Source organism: Macaca mulatta, chromosome 2, assembly GCF_049350105.2.
Source record: "Macaca mulatta isolate MMU2019108-1 chromosome 2, T2T-MMU8v2.0, whole genome shotgun sequence".
Lineage (NCBI taxonomy): Eukaryota > Metazoa > Chordata > Mammalia > Primates > Cercopithecidae > Macaca > Macaca mulatta.
This window is the reverse complement of record NC_133407.1, coordinates 2,246,630-2,268,515: the sequence shown is the minus strand read 5'-3', so window position 1 is coordinate 2,268,515 and position 21,886 is coordinate 2,246,630. Positions and strand designations below refer to the sequence as shown.

Genomic DNA, 21,886 nt, shown 5'->3' with positions numbered 1-21,886 from the left:
TCATTCAGTGTATTTTTCATCTCACACACTGCAGTCTTAATCTTTAGAAGTTCAATGCTGACTTTTAAAAATATCTTCCACGTTTCCAGTTAAATTCTGAACACATGGGATGCAGTTACAGTAACTGTTTTAATGGCCTGTTAATTCTTTTTTTTTTTAGACGGAGTTGCAGTTTCGCTCTTGTTGCCCAGGCTGGAGTACAATGGCGCGATCTCAACTCACTGCAACCTCCGCCTCTGGGATGCAAGTGATTCTCCTGCCTCGGCCGCCAAGTAGCTGGTGGTGCCCACCACCACGCCTGGCTAATTTTTTGTATTTTTAGTAGAGACGGGGTTTCACCATGTTGGCCAGGCTGGTCTCGAACTCCTGACCTCAAGTGATCCACCTGCCTCAGCCTCCCAAAGTGCTGGGATTATAGGCGTGAACCACCAACCCCGGTCTATGGCCTGTTAATTCTAACATCTGGGGCAATTCTAGATTGGTTTTAACTGATTGAGTCACCTCCTCATTATAGGTCATTTTTTTCCCCCACATCCTTGCTTAGCTGCTAATTTTTTATTAGAGTTAAGAAATTGCTGATTTGATCTTGCTGGATACGTCTGTATTCCTATACATATTCTTGAGCTTTGTTTGCAATGCAGATAGTTTACTTAGAAACAGTTTGATTTCTTTTTTAAGGTTTTGCTTTTAAGATTTGTTATGCAGGACTAAAGCAACGTTCAGTTTGCGGCTAAGTATTCCCTGCTACTGAGTAAAAGTTCTCTGTTTATCCGTTGTTCAAGAAATTATAAGGCTTTTCTCAGTTTGGTTGTTGGGACGAGGTACTACTCCTGTCCCTGTGTGAGTGCAGTTACTCAACAGAGACACACTGTTACCGCTCATTTTGTTAGATGGTTCTTTCCCTGGCATCAGGTAGTTTCCTAACATATAAACACTGAAAAATACTCAGCTACATACTTGAAAGGAACTTTCTGTTATTTCTGGAGTTCTGCCTCCATGAAGCTCTCTCCTCTCTGGTACACTGTCTTGTGAATTCCAGTGACCTCTGTCTGCCCAGAATCTCAACTTTACCTCCTCAACTCAAAAAGTCCACTAGGCTCTGCTTGAGTTTCTCCTCCCTGCATTAAGCCTGAAAACATTCTCAAGGAAATAAGCTGGATGACAGCAGGGCTCACCTCACTTATTTCCCTTCTCTTGGATATCTCTGCCCTTCATTGCCTGATACCCAATGACTTTTCCCATTATTTCATATATTTTGTTTATTTCTTGCTTGTTTCAAGTAAGAGACTAAATCTGTTACCTGTTCTCCACTTGTCCACTTATTAAGCATAAGCCTTAATACTACATACTTTGAGTAAAACTTACGGTTTCAGAAAGTGTTTCCATTTTGACCTATAAAACAGCAATTTTATATGTTTTAATCTAATATTATACTGCTTTCAAAGAATCTAAGATATTTTGATGAAAAAATACATTTAATAACCCTACCTAAAAAAGTGAAATGAGGTTTATTTGATCTGCCTTATCCTTGGTGAACCTACTTAAGGCTTGCATTTATTTTCAAATTATTCACAAACCATCACAAGCTCCTTACAAAGCATTTTGCTGGCACATCACTCATTTAGTTTGGGCCCACAGTTCCATTTGCTGCAGCCAAAAATTTTATTTCCTGGAGCAGAGTCAAGACATTAATCCAGGTATACAAGCATCAGTCAGTCCCTACATATAAGTTCCTTCTACCCAGTTACACTTATTATATAATAATACTTAGCATAACAAAGTTTTTCTGTACAAGGAATTGGGCCACAATCTCAACTAGGCAGAAGCAAGCAGCATCTAATATGTCAGGCATCAAATTCCATATATTTAAATGTCACAAATGTAACATCTATTTTTCTAGAAGTTTCCAAAATAAAGAAGTACCTACACTTACAAGGCTTATAATTAGGGATTAGAAGATTAGAAAGCAGAAAATCAAGACCAAGATAAACTTGTTAATCAATCTATAATAGCACTCTCTACCTGTACCCTTGTAACAGTCAACCTTCAAACATCCAAATCTCATCCCCATCCAAAGGTACGACTTTTTGGGTAATCCCCATCCAAAAAACTTCCATTTTCTTAGAACACAGTAAGTGATTTTATTAAGTAGATTTAAATATGATTCCAACCCATGTCCTTACAAGCCAAAAACTGTGTTGAAATTTGAAATCCATTATTTTAAATTTGAAAAGCCTCACTTAGAATTCATAATTCATTGAAGAAAAGAAATAAATGAGATCCTTCTGGCTGGTGGCTCACGCCTATAATCCCAGCACTTTGGGAGGCCAAGGCGAGCGGATCACCTGAGGTCGGGAGATCGAGATCAGCCAGGCCAACATGGTGAAACCCCCACTCTACTAAAAATACAAAAATTAGCCGGGCATGGTGGCATGCACCTGTAATCCTAGCTACTTGGGAGGCTGACGCAGGAGCACTCGAACCTGGGAGGCAGAGGTTGCAGTGAGCCGAGATTGTGCCAATACACTCCAGCCTAGGCAACAGAGACACTGTCTCAAAAAAAAAAAAAAAATTAATTAAATTTTAAAAAATGAGGTTCTTCCATAATTGTATGTGTATGTGAACTGTGATACATACACAAAAAACTGAGAACACACTTGGTGATTGGGGTTGACATAGGTAGAATGCTATCATTGCATACCTTTCTATATCTACTCAATGAACCCTTGAGAATGCAATTACTTATTCAAAAAAAATTAAAATACAATAAACGGGTAAAGAAACTGGCCTAAACCACGATTAGAAATAAACAAACTGCCATCATGAATAACTATAGGCCGGGCGCGGTGGCTCAAGCCTGTAATCCCAGCACTTTGGGAGGCCGAGGCGGGTGGATCACGAGGTCAGGAGATCGAGACTATCCTGGCTAACATGGTGAAACCCCGTCTCTACTAAAAATACAAAAAACTAGCCGGGCGTGGTGGCGGGCGCCTGTAGTCTCAGCTACTTGGGAGGCTGAGGCGGGAGAATGGCGTGAACCCGGGAGGCGGAGCTTGCAGTGAGCCGAGATCACGCCACTGCACTCCAGCCTGGGAGACACAGCGAGACTCCGTCTCAAAAAAAAAAAAAAAAAAAATGAATAACTATAGATGCATCTATTTTACAGTTTTAAAAATTATAAGTAGATTATAATCTTATCAACTAAGACAGTGTCTCCCAAAATTTCTTAACAGAAATCACCTGGGTTACATATACCTACTACGTACCCACAATAATTAAAAAAAAAAAAAGAAATCATCTGGGTTCCTCAAACCAGATTTTCGGGTCCAATCTAGACATAATGAATCAGGATTTCCCAGGAAGGCAATAATCTGTACAAACGTGCCCCCAAGGAATTCTTATCAAAGTCAAGGAAACTCTTCTAACTAAGGGGTAAGATTTAGGCCCAGCAAGGGCAACAATATTGCAACCAGACAATCCTGGATTCATTTATTGGCTCTTCCATTTACCTATATGATTTTGGATAAGTTACTTGGCCTCGTTGTGCCTCAGTTTTTTTTGTTTGTTTGTTTTTTTGTTTTTTGAGACAAAATCTCATTCTGACGCCCAGGCTGGAATGCAATGATGCGACACTTACCCAGATGTTGGGGTATATGTCATTCTCATTAACAAAGTTACTGTTGAGGCACTATTTACTAATCATTAATTTTCTCAAGACATACACATACACACAGATAATTTTCTTAGTCACTGAGCTGTGAACCATCTTGCTAAAAAGCATTTAACTAGCTCAGTTTAGTTGGCTTATTCCTGACAAGAGTCACTCACTTGACAAAGACTATGTCCATTCTATCTCTAAAAATGTCACTTTACACACTTTAACAAAATGAAAAGGAAACCTGCTATTTTTTCTTAGTCCAAACTATAGCACCCCTAAATTAATTTCTCTCCCAAAAAATCCCCTAATCACTGTACCTCTGTTATGTTTCTCTCTCGTAATGAAGCCAACTCATATGGATCCACAAAAAGTCCTGCAGGAATGTCCTGTTTAATTAAGAGTCGGCAGGTCTGTAAGTCCTCAATGCTTTCTCCAAACTTCACTTTGATTAAAAGGTCTCTGTAAGACAAGTACATTTAAAGTAAATCTCTTCATTCAACTGTTAAATGAGATAACATAACACTGTATTCCTATTAGTGAAAACACTGTATTTCAAAATTCATTTTCCAAAAGTAGATTATAAAGTCAAATGAAATATTTATAACACGTCAGAATCATCCATTAGATCTTTCATAATTCATGTCATAAGCCACTATAGCATTATTGTAAAAATAGACAAAGATCAATGGAAAGGAATGGAATCCAGTAACACTCACACAATTTTCAATAAAGGTACCAACGTAATTTAATGGGGAAAGGATAGTCTTTTCAACAAATGGTACTGAAACAACTGGATATTTACATAGAAAAAAATAGGCCACAAGGCAGGCATGGTGGTTCATGCCTATAATCCTAGCACTTTGGAAGGCTGAGGCAGGTGTACTGCCTGATCTCAGGAGTTCGAGACCAGCCTGGGTAACATGGCGAGACTCGGTCTCTATCAAAAATACAAAAATTAGCCGGGCATGGTGGCACATGCCTGTGGTCCAGCTACTCAGGAGGCTGAGGCAGGAGAATCTCTTGAGCCTGGGAGGTGGAGGGTGCAGTGAACCAAGATCATGCCCCTGTACTCCAGCCTGGGTGACAGAGCAAATCCCCATCTAAAAAAAAGAAAAAAGAAAAAAATAGGCTGAGGATGGTGGCTCATGCCTGTAATCCCAGCACTTTGGGAAGCTGATGCAGGAGGATTGTTTGAAGCCAGGAGTTTGAGACCAGCCTAAGCAGTATGGAGAGACCCGTCACTAAAAAAAATTTAAAAATTAGCCAGGCGTGGTGATGTGTGCCTATAGTCCCAACTATAAGGGAGGGTGTGGTAGGAGAATCTTTTGAGCCCAGGAGGTCAAGGCTGCAGTGAGCTCTGATAGCACCACTATGTTCCAGCTTGGGGGACAGAGACAAGACCCTGTCTCAAAAAAAAAAAAAGAGAGATAGAGAGAGAAGATATATTTTTTTAAAAAGCTAAATGCAACTTTAAGAGATGAAGAATATAATTTCTGAAATAAAAACTTACTCAGACGTAATTAAAAGCCATTAGATGCTGAAGAAGAAAAGACCAGTGACTTGGAGACAGAGCAACAGAAACTATCCACGCTGAAGCATAGAGAAGAAAAAAGACCAGGGAGAAAAAAAGAACAGCCTCCAAGGCCTTTAAACAATATCAAGTAGTCTAGTATACATATATTTGGAGTTCCTAAAATAGAGAAGAGAATGTAACAGAAAAAAAAATGAAGATATAATGGCTGAACACTTTCTGAATTTCATAAAAATTATAAGTCTACAAATCCAAGAAGCCCAACCAACTCCAAGCAGGATAAATACAAAGAAAATCACATCAAGGCATATTATTATCCAGTCAATGGGAAACAATCTTAAAAGTTATCAATAATTATGTAGAGATTAACAAAGATAAGAATAAGCTAGAAGATAATGGAGCAACTTATTTAAAGTAGTAAAAGAAAAGCGGCTGTCAATCTAGAATTTTATATCCAGGAGGAAAATCTTCCAAAAATAAAGGCAAAATAAAGATTCAGACAAACAAAACTAAGAGAATTTGTCACTGCAAGAAATGACAGATAGTAAATGATACTAGATAGAAACATAAATCTAGGCCGGGCGCGGTGGCTCAAGCCTGTAATCCCAGCACTTTGGGAGGCCGAGGCGGGCGGATCACAAGGTCAGGAGATCGAGACCACAGTGAAACCCCGTCTCTACTAAAAATACAAAAAATCAGCCGGGCGTGGTGGCGGCGCCTGTAGTCCCAGCTACTCGGGAGGCTGAGGCAGGAGAATGGCGGGAACCCGGGAGGCGGAGCTTGCAGTGAGCCGAGATCGCGCCACTGCACTCCAGCCTGGGCAACAGCGTGAGATTCCGTCTCAAAAAAAAAAAAAAAAAAAGAAACATAAATCTATAAGAAAGAAGAGATCTGAAATGGTAACTATGTGGGGGAATATAAAATACTTTTTTCTCATGTTTTAATTGCTTTCAAATATGATTGCTAGACAAATTGGAGCCCTTGAGCATTGCTGGTGGGAATGTAAAATGATGTGGCCACTATGGGAAACTCTATGACAATTTTTCAAAAACACAGAATTATCACATGATCCAGCAATTCCACTTCTGGGTACATGAAGCAGGCATTTAAGAGGCAACAGCCAAAAGGCAGGAGCCACCAAAGTGCCCGTCAACAATGAACGGACAAGCAGAATGTGGTCTCAACATACAATGGAATTTATTCAGCTTTAAAAAGAAGGGAAACTCTGCCATACCCTAAAACACGAAGCAACGGTGAGAACATTATGCTCAGTGAAATAAGCTAGTCACAAATATTATATGATTCTACTTATATGAGGTACCCAGAGGAGTCAAATTCACAGCGACAAGAATGCTGGTTGCCAGGAGCTGGGAGAAGGAGAAATGAGTAGTTATTGCTTAATAGGCAAAGAATTTCAGTTGTACAAAATAAAGAGTTCTGCAAATGAATGGTGGTGATGGTAGCACAATAATGTGAATGTACTTGATGCCACTGAATTGTACACTTAAAAATAGTTAAAATTAGGCTGGGCGTGGTGGCTCACGCCTGTAATCCCAGTACTTTGGGAGGCTGAAGCAGGCGGATCATGTGGTCAGGAGATGGAGACCATCCTGGCCAACATGGTGAAACCCTGTCCCACAAAAATTATCTAGGCGTGCTGGCATGTGCCTGTAATCCGGAGGCTGAGGCAGGAGAATCGCTTGAACGCGGGAGTCAGAGGTTGCAGTGAGCCGAGATCGCCGCCACTGCACTCCAGCCTGGGCGACAGAGCGAGACTCCATCTCAAAAAATAAAAAATAGGCCGGGCGCGGTGGCTCAAGCCTGTAATCCCAGCACTTTGGGAGGCCGAGGCGGGCGGATCACAAGGTCAGGAGATCGAGACCATCCTGGCTAACACCGTGAAACTCCGTCTCTACTAAAAAATACAAAAAACTAGCCAGGCGTGGTGGCGGCGCCTGTAGTCCCAGCTACTCGGGAGGCTGAGGCAGGAGAATGGCGTAAACCCGGGAGGCGGAGCTTGCAGTGAGCCGAGATCGCGCCACTGCCTCCAGCCTGGGGCACAGAGCAAGACTCCGTCTCAAATAAATAAATAAATAAATAAATAAATAAATAAAATAAAAAATAAAAAAAGTTAAAATTGTCAATTTTATGTTATGGGTATTTTATCACAATTAAAATAAATAATGTAAAAAGTGACTGCTTAAAGAAAAACCAATAACAATATATTGTGGGGCTCATAACGCAAGTAAAAAATAAAGTAAAATATGTGATAACAACAGCATAGAAAAGAGAAGGAGATGAAACTGTCCTGATAAAACAGTATCTGTGACATGGAATAAAATTATTTGAAGGTAGACTGTGATAGGTAACGATTGCACATTGTAAACCCTAAAGCAGCAAATTAAAACCAGAGAGAGATGGCTAATTAGCCAACACTTGAGATAAAACAGAATGCTTAATAAATACCCAATGTATCCAAAATAAGGCAATAAAAAAAGAAGACTAGATGCAACAAAGAGAAAAACAAATAGAAAAAAAAGTAGCTAGATATATTTAAACCAAACCAACCATATTAATATTTACATTAAAAATAAATGGTCTAATCACTCCAGTTAGAATGCAGAGACTGACAGATGGATAAAACAGCAACTCCTTTCACAGGCTCTTGGGATTTGGAAAGAAAAAAAAGGCCACCCTTAACTATATGCTATCTACAGAAAACACACTGACGATAAAGACGATACAAGTAAAAGGATAAAAAAGATATGCAAATATAATAATAAATATGGGATGGCTATATTAATAGTAGAATAAGGAGACTCCAGAACAAGGAATATTGTCAGTCATAAAGAAAGACATTACACAAAGATAAAGGGGTCAACTCATCCAGTTCATCAAGAACATATCAAGAGCATCAAGAACAATCCTAAATGTAGCATACACACCCAAAAACAGAGCTTCACATAGTCATTGTTAAATTCTATTAAACATTAAAGGAATAAATAATACCAATGCTACACAAGCAGAAACTAGAGAAGAAGAAAATGTTTCCCAATCGATAAGGCCAGCAATGCCCTGACAGCGAAACCAGAATAAGGCATCACAACAGAGTCATGGGCCAATAGCCTTCGTGAACATACAAGTGAAAATACCTAGCAAGTTATTAGCAAAACAAATCCAGATCTATTTCAAGAAGATAACATCGCATGACCAAGGAGTAGGTTCACTATTGGAAACATCAATGTACTTCATCATATTAACAGAATAAAATATAAGAATTGTATGATCCTCTCAAAACAGAGGAAGAAAAATATCTGACAAAATTTAACACCCAATCATGGGGAAAAAAAAAAAAAAAAAACCTCTCAGGAAACCAGAAACTTAAGAGAAAGTCCTCAACTCATAAAAAGCTATCTACAAAAAACCTAACACAAATATACTTCATGGTGAAATAACTATACCCTTCCCCCCTTTTTTTTTTTTGAGACAGAGTCTCACTCTGTGCAGTGGCACAATCTCGGCTCACTGCAACCTCTGCCTCCCAGGTTCAAGTGATTCTCCTGCCTCAGCCTCCTGAGTAGCTGGGATTACAGGCGCCTGCCACCACACTCGGCTAATGTTTTGTATTTTTAGTAGAGATGGGGTTTCACCATGTTGGCCAGGTTGGTCTTGAACTCCCGATCTCGTGATCTGCCGGCCTCGGCCTCCCAAAGTGCTGGGATTACAGGCGTGAGCCACTGCACCCGGCATAAAAAAATTTTTTTTAAAATAAATGAATCAGAATTTATATATCAAGTATCTGAGAATCATTTCAAAATAATCACCTTGAGAAGCTTCAGTTTGGGGAAGTTTTCTTGAGAAATGGTTTCCACACCCTTTTGCCAGACTTTTAAAGATCTTCAATATAGGCAAATATTCATCTTTTGAAGATAGTTTCTTTTTTGGAAACAGCTTGGTCATTTAGAATCAACAGTAGTAAGAAATAGTGACTTAGAGTAGTGTGTCATAGTACTTGAGATGGCTTTGAAGTATACTAGTACTAAATCTGAGTCAGAGCTCTATCACCCTAACTTCTACCAAATTATTTAAATTCTTTGAGCTCTACCTCCCTCATCTGAAAAATAAGAAAAAATCATCTATCTCATGCCATTGTGAAGATTAAATGGAATATTGTATATATAGGCACTGGTTGTATATATAAAAATATACTGTATATGAGACGGTGTGTGTAGGTTCTATACAAATACTATGCTATTTGAGGCCGGGTGCGGTGGCTTAAACCTGTAATCCCAGCACTTTGGGAGGCTGAGGCGGGTGGATCACGAGGTCAGGAGATCGAGACCATCCTGGCTAACACCGTGAAACCCCGTCTCTACTAAAAAATACAAAAAACTAGCCGGGCGAGGTGGCGCGCGCCTGTAGTCCCAGCTACTCGGGAGGCTGAGGCAGGAGAATGGCGGGAACCCGGGAGGCGGAGCTTGCAGTGAGCTGAGATCTGGCCACTGCACTCCAGCCTGGGGGACGGAGCGAGACTCTGTCTCAAAAAAAAAAAAAAAACAAATACTATGCTATTTGATATAGGGTACTTAAGCATCTGAGGATTTTGGTGTCCTCGGGGGAGGTCCAGGAGGAACCAATCCCCTCAGATACCAAGGGACAATTGTACGTGGTAAACAATACATATTTGTTTTCTTCTTTGCTCCACTCAATTAATCATTATTTCAAAGTGTGAACCACATATGCCATCACTGAGTAACTGTGAGGAAGCAAGTGATTTTTCTCTTTTCTTTTTGAGACAGAGTCTTGCTCTGTTGCCCAGGATGGAGTACAGTGGCATGATTTCAGTTCACCACAACCTCCACCTCCTAGGTTCAAGCGATTCTCCTGCCTCAGCCTCCGGAGTAGCTGGGACTACAGGTGTGTGCACCACCATGCCCAACTAATTTTTGTATTTTTAGTAGAGACAGGGTTTCACTATGTTGGCCAGGCTGGTCTCGAACTCCTGACCTTGTGATCTGCCCACCTCCGCCTCCCAAAGTGTTGGGATTACAGATGAGAGCCACCGCATCCGGCCTGATTTTTCAACTTATACATATTTCAACCATCAATTTTTTGCTCTCAATTATATGAGACATTATTTTAATAGAAATAGAAATCAATGGGCAACTTACCTGTGGAAACCATCTTTCAAAACTTCTTGCCTCAAAATAATTTCAGAACACATGGCCCTTGTGCCTATAAGAGCCAAAAGATATTTTTAAAAAAATAAAAGCACTGAATAAAATAATATTTAAATAATTAGAAAAGAGTTATTTTAGTAGGCTTTACTTGCCTAGAAAATCTAACCAACCTAAAAAAAAACTTCTAAAATTTAAGCAATTTGAGATATATATACTTGCAATATAGCACTGTGGTTAAGAACAATGACTCTGAAGTTAGATTGCCTGATTTCAAATCCCAGTCTGCAACTTAATAGCCGTGTCAACTTTGGGCAAGAGAGTTTATCTCTCTACTAGCTGTCATAAGAATTTAATATATATGTAGAAGCACTTAGAACAGCAGTAAGAATACATATTAAGTGTTCTATATAAGTGTTTGTTATTAATATTACTTTATTCAGGTGATCCCAAGATGCCAAAAAGGAACAGGACGGCTAAAGAGCCAGGAAATCTCCATTTTGGCCCTAGTTCACCGAAACTGTGTTATCAGATAGATACATACTGGCAACTTCTATATTCTAACATCCATGCCTACAAAACCAGGAAAATGGTACATTTATGCCTTGTGGAGATGCTGGAAGGTTTAAAAAAAAAAAAAGAAAGAAAGAAAGAAAGCTGGAGGCACTTAAAGCTTCAATGGGTTCCACTGTAAACTTAGAATAACCAGAAATCTCAGTACACTGACTTCATCCAGACTCCAGACATTCAAGCTGTTACTCAGAGCCAGGTGTGCCAGCTTGCACCTGAGGTGGGAGGATTGCTTGAACCCACGGGATGGGGACTGCAGTGAGCTACGATTACACCACTGCACTCAAGCCTGGGTGACAGAGAGAGACCTTGTCTCTAAACACAAAAAAAGAAAACTATTACTCAATGTAAGCATCTTAAAACTCAAAATTCAGTTACTATTGACCAGCAACTCTGCCAGGCATTGGCTATGGAACTTTGTCCCATTTTAAAAGCTGTAAATCTGTGGGAAGAACATTTAAAAAACACACAAGCCTGGACAACATAGCAAGACTCCATCTCCATTAAGAAAAATACAAAAATTAGCTACTTAGGAGGCTTAGGTGGGAGGATGGCGTAAGGCCAGGAGGCAGAGGGAGGCTGCAGTGAGCAGAGACTGTACCACTTCACTCCAGCCTGGGTGACAAAGCCAGACCTTGTCTCAAAACAAAACAAAACAAAACCAACAAAACACACACACACACACAGAAAACTACATATTACTATATATTATTTGCATAATCCTGTTATTATCGTTGCATATTGCTGAATCCATTCGATGTATTTCTGAAAAGATATATTAAGAAAAACGATGCGAAGGTGAAACTATCTGAAGGAATGAGAAAAGAATAGAAAAAAATAACATTTTTAAAATAACATCTAACGTGCTAGAGATCCTCTACTTGATGCTTTCGTATGTGTTTTAACTTTCACAATCTATAGCAAAATAAGCAAAATTACTGCCGTTTGTTTGCAGGAGGAAACTTGAACTTCTAAAGCATTAGTAAATGGCCCTGGGTCATACAACTAACTACCTGACCAAATAGAAGAAAGGTATGCCTGACTTTTAAAGCCTAAAATACTTCCACTTTCAACACTAAAATTGAAAGAGATTTTAGTGTTACAGCTCTTTTAGAATTTGTCTAGTTACATTTCACTGGAAAACCTCCAACCCTCAAAAAAGAAATTGTATTTGCTTTGGAGAAGCATATGATCTTTTCCCAAATAAACAAATCCCCAAATCCCATATGTATCTTATACTAATCCAGATTTTTATTTGTTCTTTTTTTATTTTTATTTATTTTTTTATTTTTTTGAGACGGAGTCTCACTTTGTCGCCAGGCTGCAGTGCAGTGGCACGATCTCGGCTCACTGTAACCTCTGCCTCCCGGGTTCAAGTGATTCTCCTGCCTCAGCCTCCGGAGTAGCTGGGACTACGGGCACCCACCATCACGCCCAGCTAATTCTTGTATTTTTAGTAGAGATGGGGTTTCACCGTGTTAGCCAGGCTGGTCTCGATCTCTTGACCTGGTGATCTGCCCGCCTCGGCCTCCCAAATGCCAGGATTACAGGCGTGGGCAACAGCACCCAGCCAAGGCTCTACCTCTTAAAAAAAAGAACAAAAAGCCCAGGCGTCGTGACTTATGCCTGCAATCCCAGCACTCTGGGAGGGTGAGGCGGACAGATCACAAGGTCAAGAGTTTGAGACCATGCTGGCCAACATGGTGAAACTCTGTCTTTACCAAAATACAAAAAATTAGCCAGGTGTGGTGGTGTGCACCTGTAGTCCCAGCTACTTGGAAGGCTGAGGCAGAAGAATCGCGTGAACCTGGGAGGTGGAGGTTGTAATGAGCCGATATCACGCCACCGCACTCCAGCCTGGCGACAGAGCGAGACTCCGTCTCAAAAAAAAAAAAAGAGACAGGGCCTTACTCTGTCACACAAGCTGGAGTGCAGTGGCATGACCACAGCTGACTGCAGCCTTGAACCTCTGGGCTCAAGCAATCCTCCTACGTCAGCCTCCCAAGTAGCTAGGATTACAGGCCCACGCCACCACACCTGGCTTCTTTTACATTTTTTTGTAGAAACAGGGTCTTGCTATGTTTTCCAGGCTGGTCTTGAACTCTTGGCCTCAAGCAATCCTCCCACCTCAGCCTCCCAATGTGTTAGAATTTCAGGTGTGAGTCGCTGTACCCAGCACAAATCCAGATTTTTCTTCATCATGTTTAATTTTAACAGGGGTAGGGTGGGAAGTGAGGGCTACTATCCAACTATAAATTAAATTAGAAGAAAAATTATTAACAGGTTTAAATTCTATCGGTATGTACACCAGACAGCAGTTGATCACTGGGACCGGAGAAAGGCTAATTTACAAATAGTATAGCAAATACTAGAATATTATGACTTTAAAGGCAAAAGTACCACTTTTAAAAAGAATTTGTTGGATATGAAATTTACCTTCAACATTTTTCCTCTTAAATATTACTTTGGTTGTGGTGAACTGGCTCTGGAAATTGACTCCTTTTTTTTTTTTTTTTTTTTTTTTTTTTTTTTGAGACGGAGTCTCACTCTGTGGCCCAGGCTGGAGTGCAGTGGCCCTATCTCAGCTCACTGCAAGCTCCGTCTCTCGGGTTCACGCCATTCTCCTGCCTCAGCCTCCCGAGTAGCTGGGACTACAGGCGCCCGCCGCCTCGCCCGGCTAGTTTTTTGTATTTTTTAGTAGAGATGGGGTTTCACCGTGTTAGCCAGGATGGTCTCGATCTCCTGACCTCGTGATCCACCCGTCTCGGCCTCCCAAAGTGCTGGGATTACAGGCTTGAGCCACCGCACCCGGCCAATTGACTCCTTTTTACTTTTTTTCTTTTTGAGACAGAGCCTCCTTCTGTCACCCAGACTGGAGTGCAACGGCGCGATCTCAGCTCACTGCAACCTTGACCTCCCTAGTTCAAGCGATTCTCCTGCCTTAGCCTCCCGAGTAGCTGGGATTACAGGCCCACGCCATCAGGCCCGGCTAATTTTGACCCCTTTTTAATTATAAAATGCCAATGCTGGAAGCCTCTAGAGATGACCAAATCCAACTGTTTAAAAATTCTTCTGGCCGGGCATGGTGGTTCACGCCTGTAATCCCGGCACTTTGGGAGGCTGAGGAGGGTGGACCACCTGAGGTCAGGAGTTCAAGACCAGCCTGACCAATATGGCAAAACCCCGTCTCTACTAAAAATACAAAAAATTAGCTGGGCATGGTGGCGGGCGCCTGTAATAATCCCAGCTACTTGCGAGGTTGAGGCAGAAGAATTGCTTGAACTTGGGAGGCGGAGGTTGCAGTGAGCCGAGATCGCGCCATTGCACTCCAGCCTGGGCAAGTGAGACTCCATCTCAAAAAAAAAAAAAAAAGAAATTCTTGGCCTCATAATCCTTTGTTTAGATAAACTTGAAAACCCAGTATGTAAACACACAAGCAGAAATGCACTGATTGACACATACTCAATGGATCTAAATGGTACCAAGGATGACAGAAACATCCTCATTTTACAGATGCAGAAACTTGCCGGGTTTGTGCTTTCCTCCCGTCAAACCTTACCACTTTATTGTAATTATTCTCGCACTTGCCTGCCTCAGTAGTACAAGCAGTTTGCCAACTACTACTTGCACGAACAACTAGCAGTTTGCACGCAGTCCTATATTCGGTTTAGGCATTCTCAGGCCTCACAGGGCGCTAAGGCCTTGCTGGCCCCTTGGTGATCAGAAGCTTCGTGCAACCCAAGAGCGTCCCAAGACGCCTGACGGCTGACTTTCCTTCTCAGGACCTTAGTGACAGGGCGGCCAGTCCAGCCTGGGAACCGCAGGGCCCGAGCCCCACTCTCCGGAGACCCGGGATCCGCCGCAGAGCAAAGCGCACGGGAGCGCCGGGGGCGGGAGGAGGGCACGCGGCTCTAGCGTTTGACCTCCTCCGGCTGGCCCTGCTGATCTAAGTCCCGCGCCGGGTCCCCACATCCCCGCAACCCGCGGAGAGGCCGGGGAGCCGCGACCGCTCCCCACGCTCCGGCCCCCAAGCCCCGCCCGCATTCCGCAGCCCCGCCCCTTACCCGCGTCAGAGCGCGCGGCGCCGAGGACCGCGGGGGACCCGCGCGTGAGCCCGGTCGCCGCCCCGAGGAGCAGCCAGGCGACCGCCCGAACCGCCGCCACCCGAACCGCCAGGACGCCGGAGGCCGGACGCCCGAGAGGGGCGCGCGGGGCCAGGTGCGGACGCAGGAAGGGGCCTGGCTGCCCGCAGCTCCTACGGCGCGCTGCCCCAGATTTACCGGCCGGGACAGAGGGCTGGGTGCGCCCCTGGCGCCCGCGGTTCCCCGCGGCCTGTAGCCCCGGCCCCCACAGGTTCCCGCGCGGCGTGAGGCGGCCGTCCCGGCCCCGCCTTTCCCCTCTCCGCCCACCCGGGGGCGGGCGAGGAGCTGCGCACGCGCGGGGACGCGCGCCCGGCCTGTTGCTGTGGAAACGGCTCGGCCAGCGCCCCCCGGAATCCCTGCACGCCGGGGTGGGAACCGGTGGACCGTGCCCCCGGCCGGCCCCACCTCCGCTTCCCGGTGTTTGAGGGTTCGGGCCTCCGGCCGGGGAGTTCACCCCTCGGGCTCGTCAGTAGGGCTGTGGCTGTGGCCTCTTCCTGCAGCGCCAGGCTCCGCCCGGCCTCAAAGTCGGCTTAGGTGCTTTCCGTGCGCTGCGGTTGGGTGGAAAAACCCACTCCTGGGTGTTTAGACGTTGGCCTGCAGAAGATGTCATTTCTGTATTTCTCTAAGGGTAAGAAAGCCAGCCTTGCACTAGTGGAGACGTGAGTAGGGAGAGAATCGTCTACCGTTTGGCGACATCCGTACCCTTAGGTGCTGTGGGGCTTCCTAACAAGATTGTAGGCAGTTCCTGATCTCTGGAGAGAGGAGTATTCGTGTCCAGGAAGAATAATTGTATAAACGTGGCCTCCTTCTTCCTGAACAGAGTGGAATCTGTAAGCAGGCCAAGAGAGCACAGGCGGCTTGGAGTGGAATAGAGGGCTCTAGAGCTGGTGTCTCAAAGGGGAAACAATGTATGTCAAAAGATACTATCCAAAACTGAAAATAGCCGGGCAAGGTGGCTCACGCCTATAGTCCCAGCACTTTGGGCGAATCACCTGAGGTCAGGAGTTCGAGACTAGCCTGGCCAACATGGCGAAACCCCCTCGCTACTGAAAATACAATTAGCTGGGTGTGGTGGTAGGCACCTGTAATTCCAGCTACTTGGGAGGCTGAGGCACGAGAATCGCTTGAACCCGGGAGGTGGAGGTTGCAGTGAGCCGAGATCACACCACTGCACTGCAGCCTGGGCGACAGAGCGAGACTTGTTTCAAAAAAATAAAAACTGAAAATGGTAGTATAAGCATGTTTCTTAAGAAATGGAGAGAGAAATTTTGGAAGGCATGCTTTTTAAAATTCAATCCGGCTCCGTATGAAGAGGAGTAGGGCCAAGGGCTATAGTTTGTTGTTATAAGCCTTATAGAATTATTTTATATTCCAAATACAAACATTACTTCAACAAAAATTAAAGTTAAATTTTAAAAAGAGTCTAGTAAAAAAAACTACATTATTTGAGCACCAACTGCATACATCTTTGAGGAGTACAGCCATTGCGTCAGTGTGTGTAGTTTATATTGTGCCCAGTAGGTTCTAGTTTACTAACATCAAATTTTAGTTAGGTGAATTGGGAGTAGTATTCGTTGAAAAACAAAAAAAAAGCCGGGCGCGGTGGCTCACGCCTGTAATCCCAGCACTTTGGGAGGCCGAGGCGGGCGGATCACAAGGTCAGGAGATCGAGAACACGGTGAAACCCCGTCTCTACTAAAAATACAAAAAATTAGCCGGGCGCGGTTGTGGGCGCCTGTAGTCCCAGCTACTCGGGAGGCTGAGGCAGGAGAATGGCGTGAACCCGGGAGGCGGAGCTTGCAGTGAGCCGAGATCGCGCCACTGCACTCCAGCCTGGGCGACAGAGCCAGACTCCGTCTCAAAAAAAAAAAAAGGAAAAGAGAAGGAAAAGAAGGAGAAAATGGTGTGGGATCATTGCATCAGATTAGAGGTAGAGCACAGTAATTTTTTTAAGTTTTTTTTTTTTTAAAGAATAGGCTTATCACGCTTTGGAGAGGCTGTTGTGCAGTGGCACCATCTCAACTCACTGCAGCCTCAAACTCCTGGGTTCAAGCGATTCTCCCACCTTGGCCTTTGGAGTATCTGGGACTACAGGTGCATGCTGCCATGCCTGGCCAATTTTTAAATTTTTTGTAGAGACATGGTCATGGTCTCACTGTGTTGCCCAGGCTGGTCTCAAACTCCTGGCCTCAAGGGATCTTCCCTCCTTGGCCTCCCAAAGTGTTGGGATTACAGGCCTGAGCCACCATGCCTGCCTCCATCTTTTTGAGATGGAATCTTGCTCTGTCACGCAGGCTGGAATGCAGTGGTACCGTCTCGGCTCACTGTGACCTCCACCTCCCAGGTTCAAGTGAGTCTCCTGCCTCGGCCTCTCAAGTAGCTGGGATTACAGGCACCTGCCACTATGCCCAGCTAATTTTTGGATGTTTAGTAGGGACGTGGTTTCACCATGTTGGCCAGGCTGGTCTTGAACTCCTGACCTCAAGTGATCTGCCCACCTCAGCCTCCCAAAGTGCTGACTGGGGTGAGCCACTGTGCCTGGGCTTATACGTGATTAATTTTCTAAGAGTAAAAATTCTCATGTCCAACAATAAGTGTGAATAATATGATTTTAGTACATCCATAAAATACAATACTTAGCAGTCGTATAAAATGTTACATTGTAGTAAAACATTTAATGACAAAATAATAACATATGTTGTTAAATTTGAACTTCAGGAAATAGCTTGTACGACCATGTGTGAAACATACTTAAACTATATGCCTAGAAAAAAGACTGGACACAATTAAGGGTGATTATTTTCTATATGTTTCCCCTCTCCTTTGCCCCCAAGTATTCTACAATGAAGGTGTATAATCACTGCTAAGTATTTTATTAAAAGTATGTTCCTAATAGTGATTCTTCAGCAGAACTGAGTTCACGAAAATATCATACCCTATGCCACTTTACCTCAATGTTTCTTAACATTTACAAATCTTTCTGAGAATGTCATAGTCACATCTAAAGCACTGCTTAGGAGATTAAGTGTAGTATTTGGGCATCGAGGGTGGGGAAAGGAAGAGAGAATAGTAAGTATTCATCTACTAATAGCTGTGCTTCTTGTAGCTAGAAGAATATCATATAGTGAGACACGTAGGCCAAAATAAAAGCTGTGCAGATGTTACTGACTTGTATATGAAGAGGATGATTCTGTATCAGGTCTGCTTTTTGATCAGGCTTCTAGACTGTAAGTGCTTACGAAAATGTACAGGTACCATCATTTTAATTCATAGCATTAAACAATGTATGGAATGCCTACTACTTTCCAGGTATTATGCTGAGATATTGTGGTGAAAAATGAAGATGCCCCACCCTCATATACCATATTGACTAGAAGGGAAGATAGATGATTAAATAAATAATAACGAAAAGCTCTAGTAAAATAATTGGGAAAGTACAAAGGAGACAGCTCTGGACTGGTGAACCTCTCAGGACAAAATGATTAAGGTTAAAAAACTCATAGTACCTTGATACCGAGGATGCTTGATATGCCCTTTTTTAATTGATAAATAGTAAAGACCCTATAGGTCAGCTATTGGACTGACTTAGGGGTTCATATTCAATCTTCAGTAAGAGTGCAGTACACTAAGAGGTTCACACTGGATTGCATCCCCAGATTCACATATGAACAAGTCTATATCCTTGAGAACACCAGAGAGCCTTAGGGATCCAACAGATTGAAACTAACCCAGGACCAAACTGAACCTTCAGGGCAGCTCTCAAAATAGGAAGCTCTCTTTGTGGTCGCTTCAGCACACATACACCACAATTGGGATGACACAGAGAAGATTAGCATGGCCCCTGCGCAAGGATGACACACAAATTCATGAAGATTCTACATTTTAATTTTAAAAAAATATTGAGCTTCACAGGCTGAGCATCTGTGGCCAGAGCTAGACTAGAATCGGATCTTCTGGGGCAAAGGGGCGAGGGGAATGAATGACATTTATCCAACACCTAGTTGTTTTTTCCCTGTAGCAGGAAGTCATTATGCAACTTACACATTTCCATCAGATTTCCTCTGACTTACCCTGACACGTACGTGGGAATGATGTGCACTGCCAAGAAATGTGGGATTAGGGTTCAGCCTCCAGCTATTGTCTTAATCTATGAGAGTGAAGTCAAGGGGAAAATTCGCCAGCGCATTATGCCAGTTCGAAACTTTTCAAAGTTTTCAGGTAACTTTTGTCTTATCTTGCCTCCTGTCTTAAATATTCTCTAAATACAGGTTCACATCATGACTTTGTCAGGGATTGGATGTGTGACACTGGATGAATTACTTAGTGTCAATGAGCTTCAGTTTCCTAATCTGTAAAAGGGAATTTTTTTTCCAGTTTGATAATTAATAATCTTTTTGGGATTGCTACCTAGGTTAAATGATATAGCATTATGCAATAATATTAATTCCCTTCTCTCCTTCCAAATGTTTTTTATTTGTAGTCTTAATATTTTATTAATACCACTACTGCTATCTAAAAGCTATAATATCACTTTTCTTCTCAGACATATTCTCCAGTTGAAAGTGTTTAATATCTCTACAAAGTGATTTCTAAGTTAAAGAAGTCGAAACTATATCTCTCCTTCTCCCACCACACTGAAAGCTCAATATAAAAGAATAGTTCGGCCGGGCACAGTGGCTCATGCCTGTAATCCCAGCACTTTGGGAGGCCTAGACGGGCGGATCACGAGGTCAGGAGATCGAGACCATCCTGGCTAACACAGTGAAACCCCGTCTCTACTGAAAATACAAAAAATTAGCCAGGCGTGGTGGCGGGCGCTTGTAGTCCCAGCTACACGGGAGGCTGAGGCAGGAGAATGGCGTGAACCCGGTAGGCAGAGCTTGCAGTGAGTGGAGATCGCGCCACTGCACTCCAGCCTGGGCGACAGAGCGAGACTCCGTCTCAAAAAAAAAAAAAAAAAAAAAAGAATAGTTCTACAAAATAATTCATTTCAATCAAGCCATTTAGCTACTTGACTATATGGAGATAATGCTTTCAGGGTTCAGAGTTTTTGTTCTATTTTGGCTGTTGCAGTAGTTTGTGGCGTATATGATGTATGTGGTATATAGTTTTCTTCTTCTCTCTCCCAGATTGCACCAGAGCTGCTGAACAATTAAAGAATAATCCTCGACACAAGAGTTACCTAGAACAAGTATCCCTGAGGCAGCTAGAGAAGCTATTCAGTTTTTTACGAGGTTACTTGTCAGGACAGAGTTTGGCAGAAACAATGGAACAAATTCGAAGGGAAACAACCATTGATCCTGAGGAAGACCTGAACAAACTAGATGACAAGGAGCTTGCCAAAAGGAAGAGCATCATGGATGAACTTTTTGAGAAAAATCAGAAGAAGAAGGATGATCCAAATTTTGTTTATGACATTGAGGTTGAATTCCCACAGGACGATCAACTGCAGTCCTGTGGCTGGGACACAGAGTCAACCGATGAGTTCTGACACCAACCACTCAAAACATGCATCAGGCCAGCAGAATATCCGTGTCAGAGTCAGCCGATGAGTTATGATACCAAACCCTCAAAACATGCATCGGGCCAGCAGAACATCCATGTTTATTACCAGACTGGTTCTGGAAAAAGCTTTAAAGAATACTAAATACATATGTGGGGTTATAGGGGATTGACCATGTTACTTTTCAAAACCAGGACATTTACAGCATCTACTAGGTAGGTGCAGGAGGAATGTGTGAAAAATAGAATAAAGGAATCTGCCTTTAAGGAGTTTACAATCATGCCGGGTGTGGTGGCTCACACCTGTAATCCCAGCGCTTTGGGAGGCTGAGGCGGGTGGATCACCTAAGGTCAGGAGTTCAAGACCAGCCTGGCCGACATGGTGAAACCTCGTCTCTACTAAAAATACAAAAATTAGCCAGGCGTGGTGGCGGGTGCCTGTAATCCCAGCTACTCGGGAGGCTGAGGCAGGAGAATCGCTTGAACCCAGGAGGCGGAGGTTGCAGTGAGCCGAGATCGCGCCATTCTACTCCAGCCTGGGCGACGAGCAAAACTCTCAAAAAAAAAAAAAAAGGAGCTTACAATCTAACTGAAGATGTCAAAACTTGTGAAAAACTAGCAGTATTAAGCAACAAAAACATTAGAGCCAAATGCATGATAAAGGCTAAAGAAGGCCAGAGCGTATATTACTGTAGAGTAGAATAGTAAGGGAAGGCTTTGTCCTTTAGTAAAGAGATAGGAGTTGGCCTGGCCCTTGACATAGTAGTGTTTAGGTATATGCTTATGTGGATTCCTAATAAGAGCAACTGAAAAGAAGGAGAGGGGAAGTAGTAAAGGGACAAGAAACAATTTTTTTTGAGGAACGATAAGCAAATTATAGTTTGACAAGATTGGGGGGCATATATGGTTACCAGGGCATTACCTCGTATGTGTTATACCTTTATATGTATTTATCTCTGGAAAAGCGTGCCCTGCAAAATTCCCTACAGCTGCAAGCAGATGTCACTTGATGGACAGAGGGGAATTCTGCCCCTCCGGTATCAGGAAATTATATATTAAAGACATTGTGAAACGCTGAACCTCTTCCCTTAAATAAAAGGTTTGTTTGTAAAATGGGAAATCCACCCATAATAAATGAACAATAGGCACTGCCAGTTTAGGTCTGTTCATGACTGGATCTGCAAGAGGGCATCTTCGTTTAACAACGTCTGTGATTTGATACGTTTATCCTTATTACAGTATTGTATAATTGGTAGAAATTCTGTTTTCTACAAGGAAATTGATGTTTATTAAATGAAACTGAAAA

The 21,886-nt window shown here is 42.9% G+C and overlaps 2 protein-coding genes, 1 non-coding gene and 1 pseudogene across 5 annotated transcripts in view; 3 read left to right on the top strand and 1 right to left on the bottom strand.

The window, feature by feature from the left end:
- Positions 1-15,274, bottom strand: part of PIGX (phosphatidylinositol glycan anchor biosynthesis class X) — a 26,380-nt gene extending 11,106 nt beyond the window's left edge. The window contains 3 exon segments of the mRNA NM_001436020.1: positions 3,976-4,117; positions 10,361-10,424; positions 15,001-15,274. Coding sequence (NP_001422949.1) covers positions 3,976-4,117; positions 10,361-10,424; positions 15,001-15,112 — 318 coding nt within the window. The 5' untranslated portion in view covers positions 15,113-15,274.
- Positions 12,031-12,067, top strand: LOC114676568 (U7 small nuclear RNA; annotated as a pseudogene).
- Positions 15,014-21,886, top strand: CEP19 (centrosomal protein 19). 3 transcript variants are annotated; one of them, XM_015132576.3, is made up of 3 exons: positions 15,014-15,154; positions 19,097-19,296; positions 20,208-21,886. In XM_015132576.3, exons 2-3 carry the CDS (start codon positions 19,167-19,169, stop codon positions 20,567-20,569), a joined length of 492 nt encoding a protein of 163 aa, XP_014988062.2. In that variant the 5' UTR covers positions 15,014-15,154; positions 19,097-19,166; the 3' UTR covers positions 20,570-21,886.
- LOC114676493 (U6 spliceosomal RNA) lies at positions 18,859-18,964 on the top strand. Its single transcript, XR_003727565.1, has one exon. It is a non-coding gene; the product is annotated as a U6 spliceosomal RNA (small nuclear RNA).

What these genes read in the sequence shown, in the direction of transcription:
- CEP19 (XM_015132576.3), top strand. Translation starts at nt 19,167, where the DNA reads ATGATGTGCACTGCCAAGAAATGTGGGATTAGGGTTCAGCCTCCAGCT. An exon ending in AAACTTTTCAAAGTTTTCAG is followed by an intron (nt 19,297 to 20,207) that starts GTAACTTTTGTC and finishes TCTCTCTCCCAG; the next exon opens with ATTGCACCAGAGCTGCTGAA.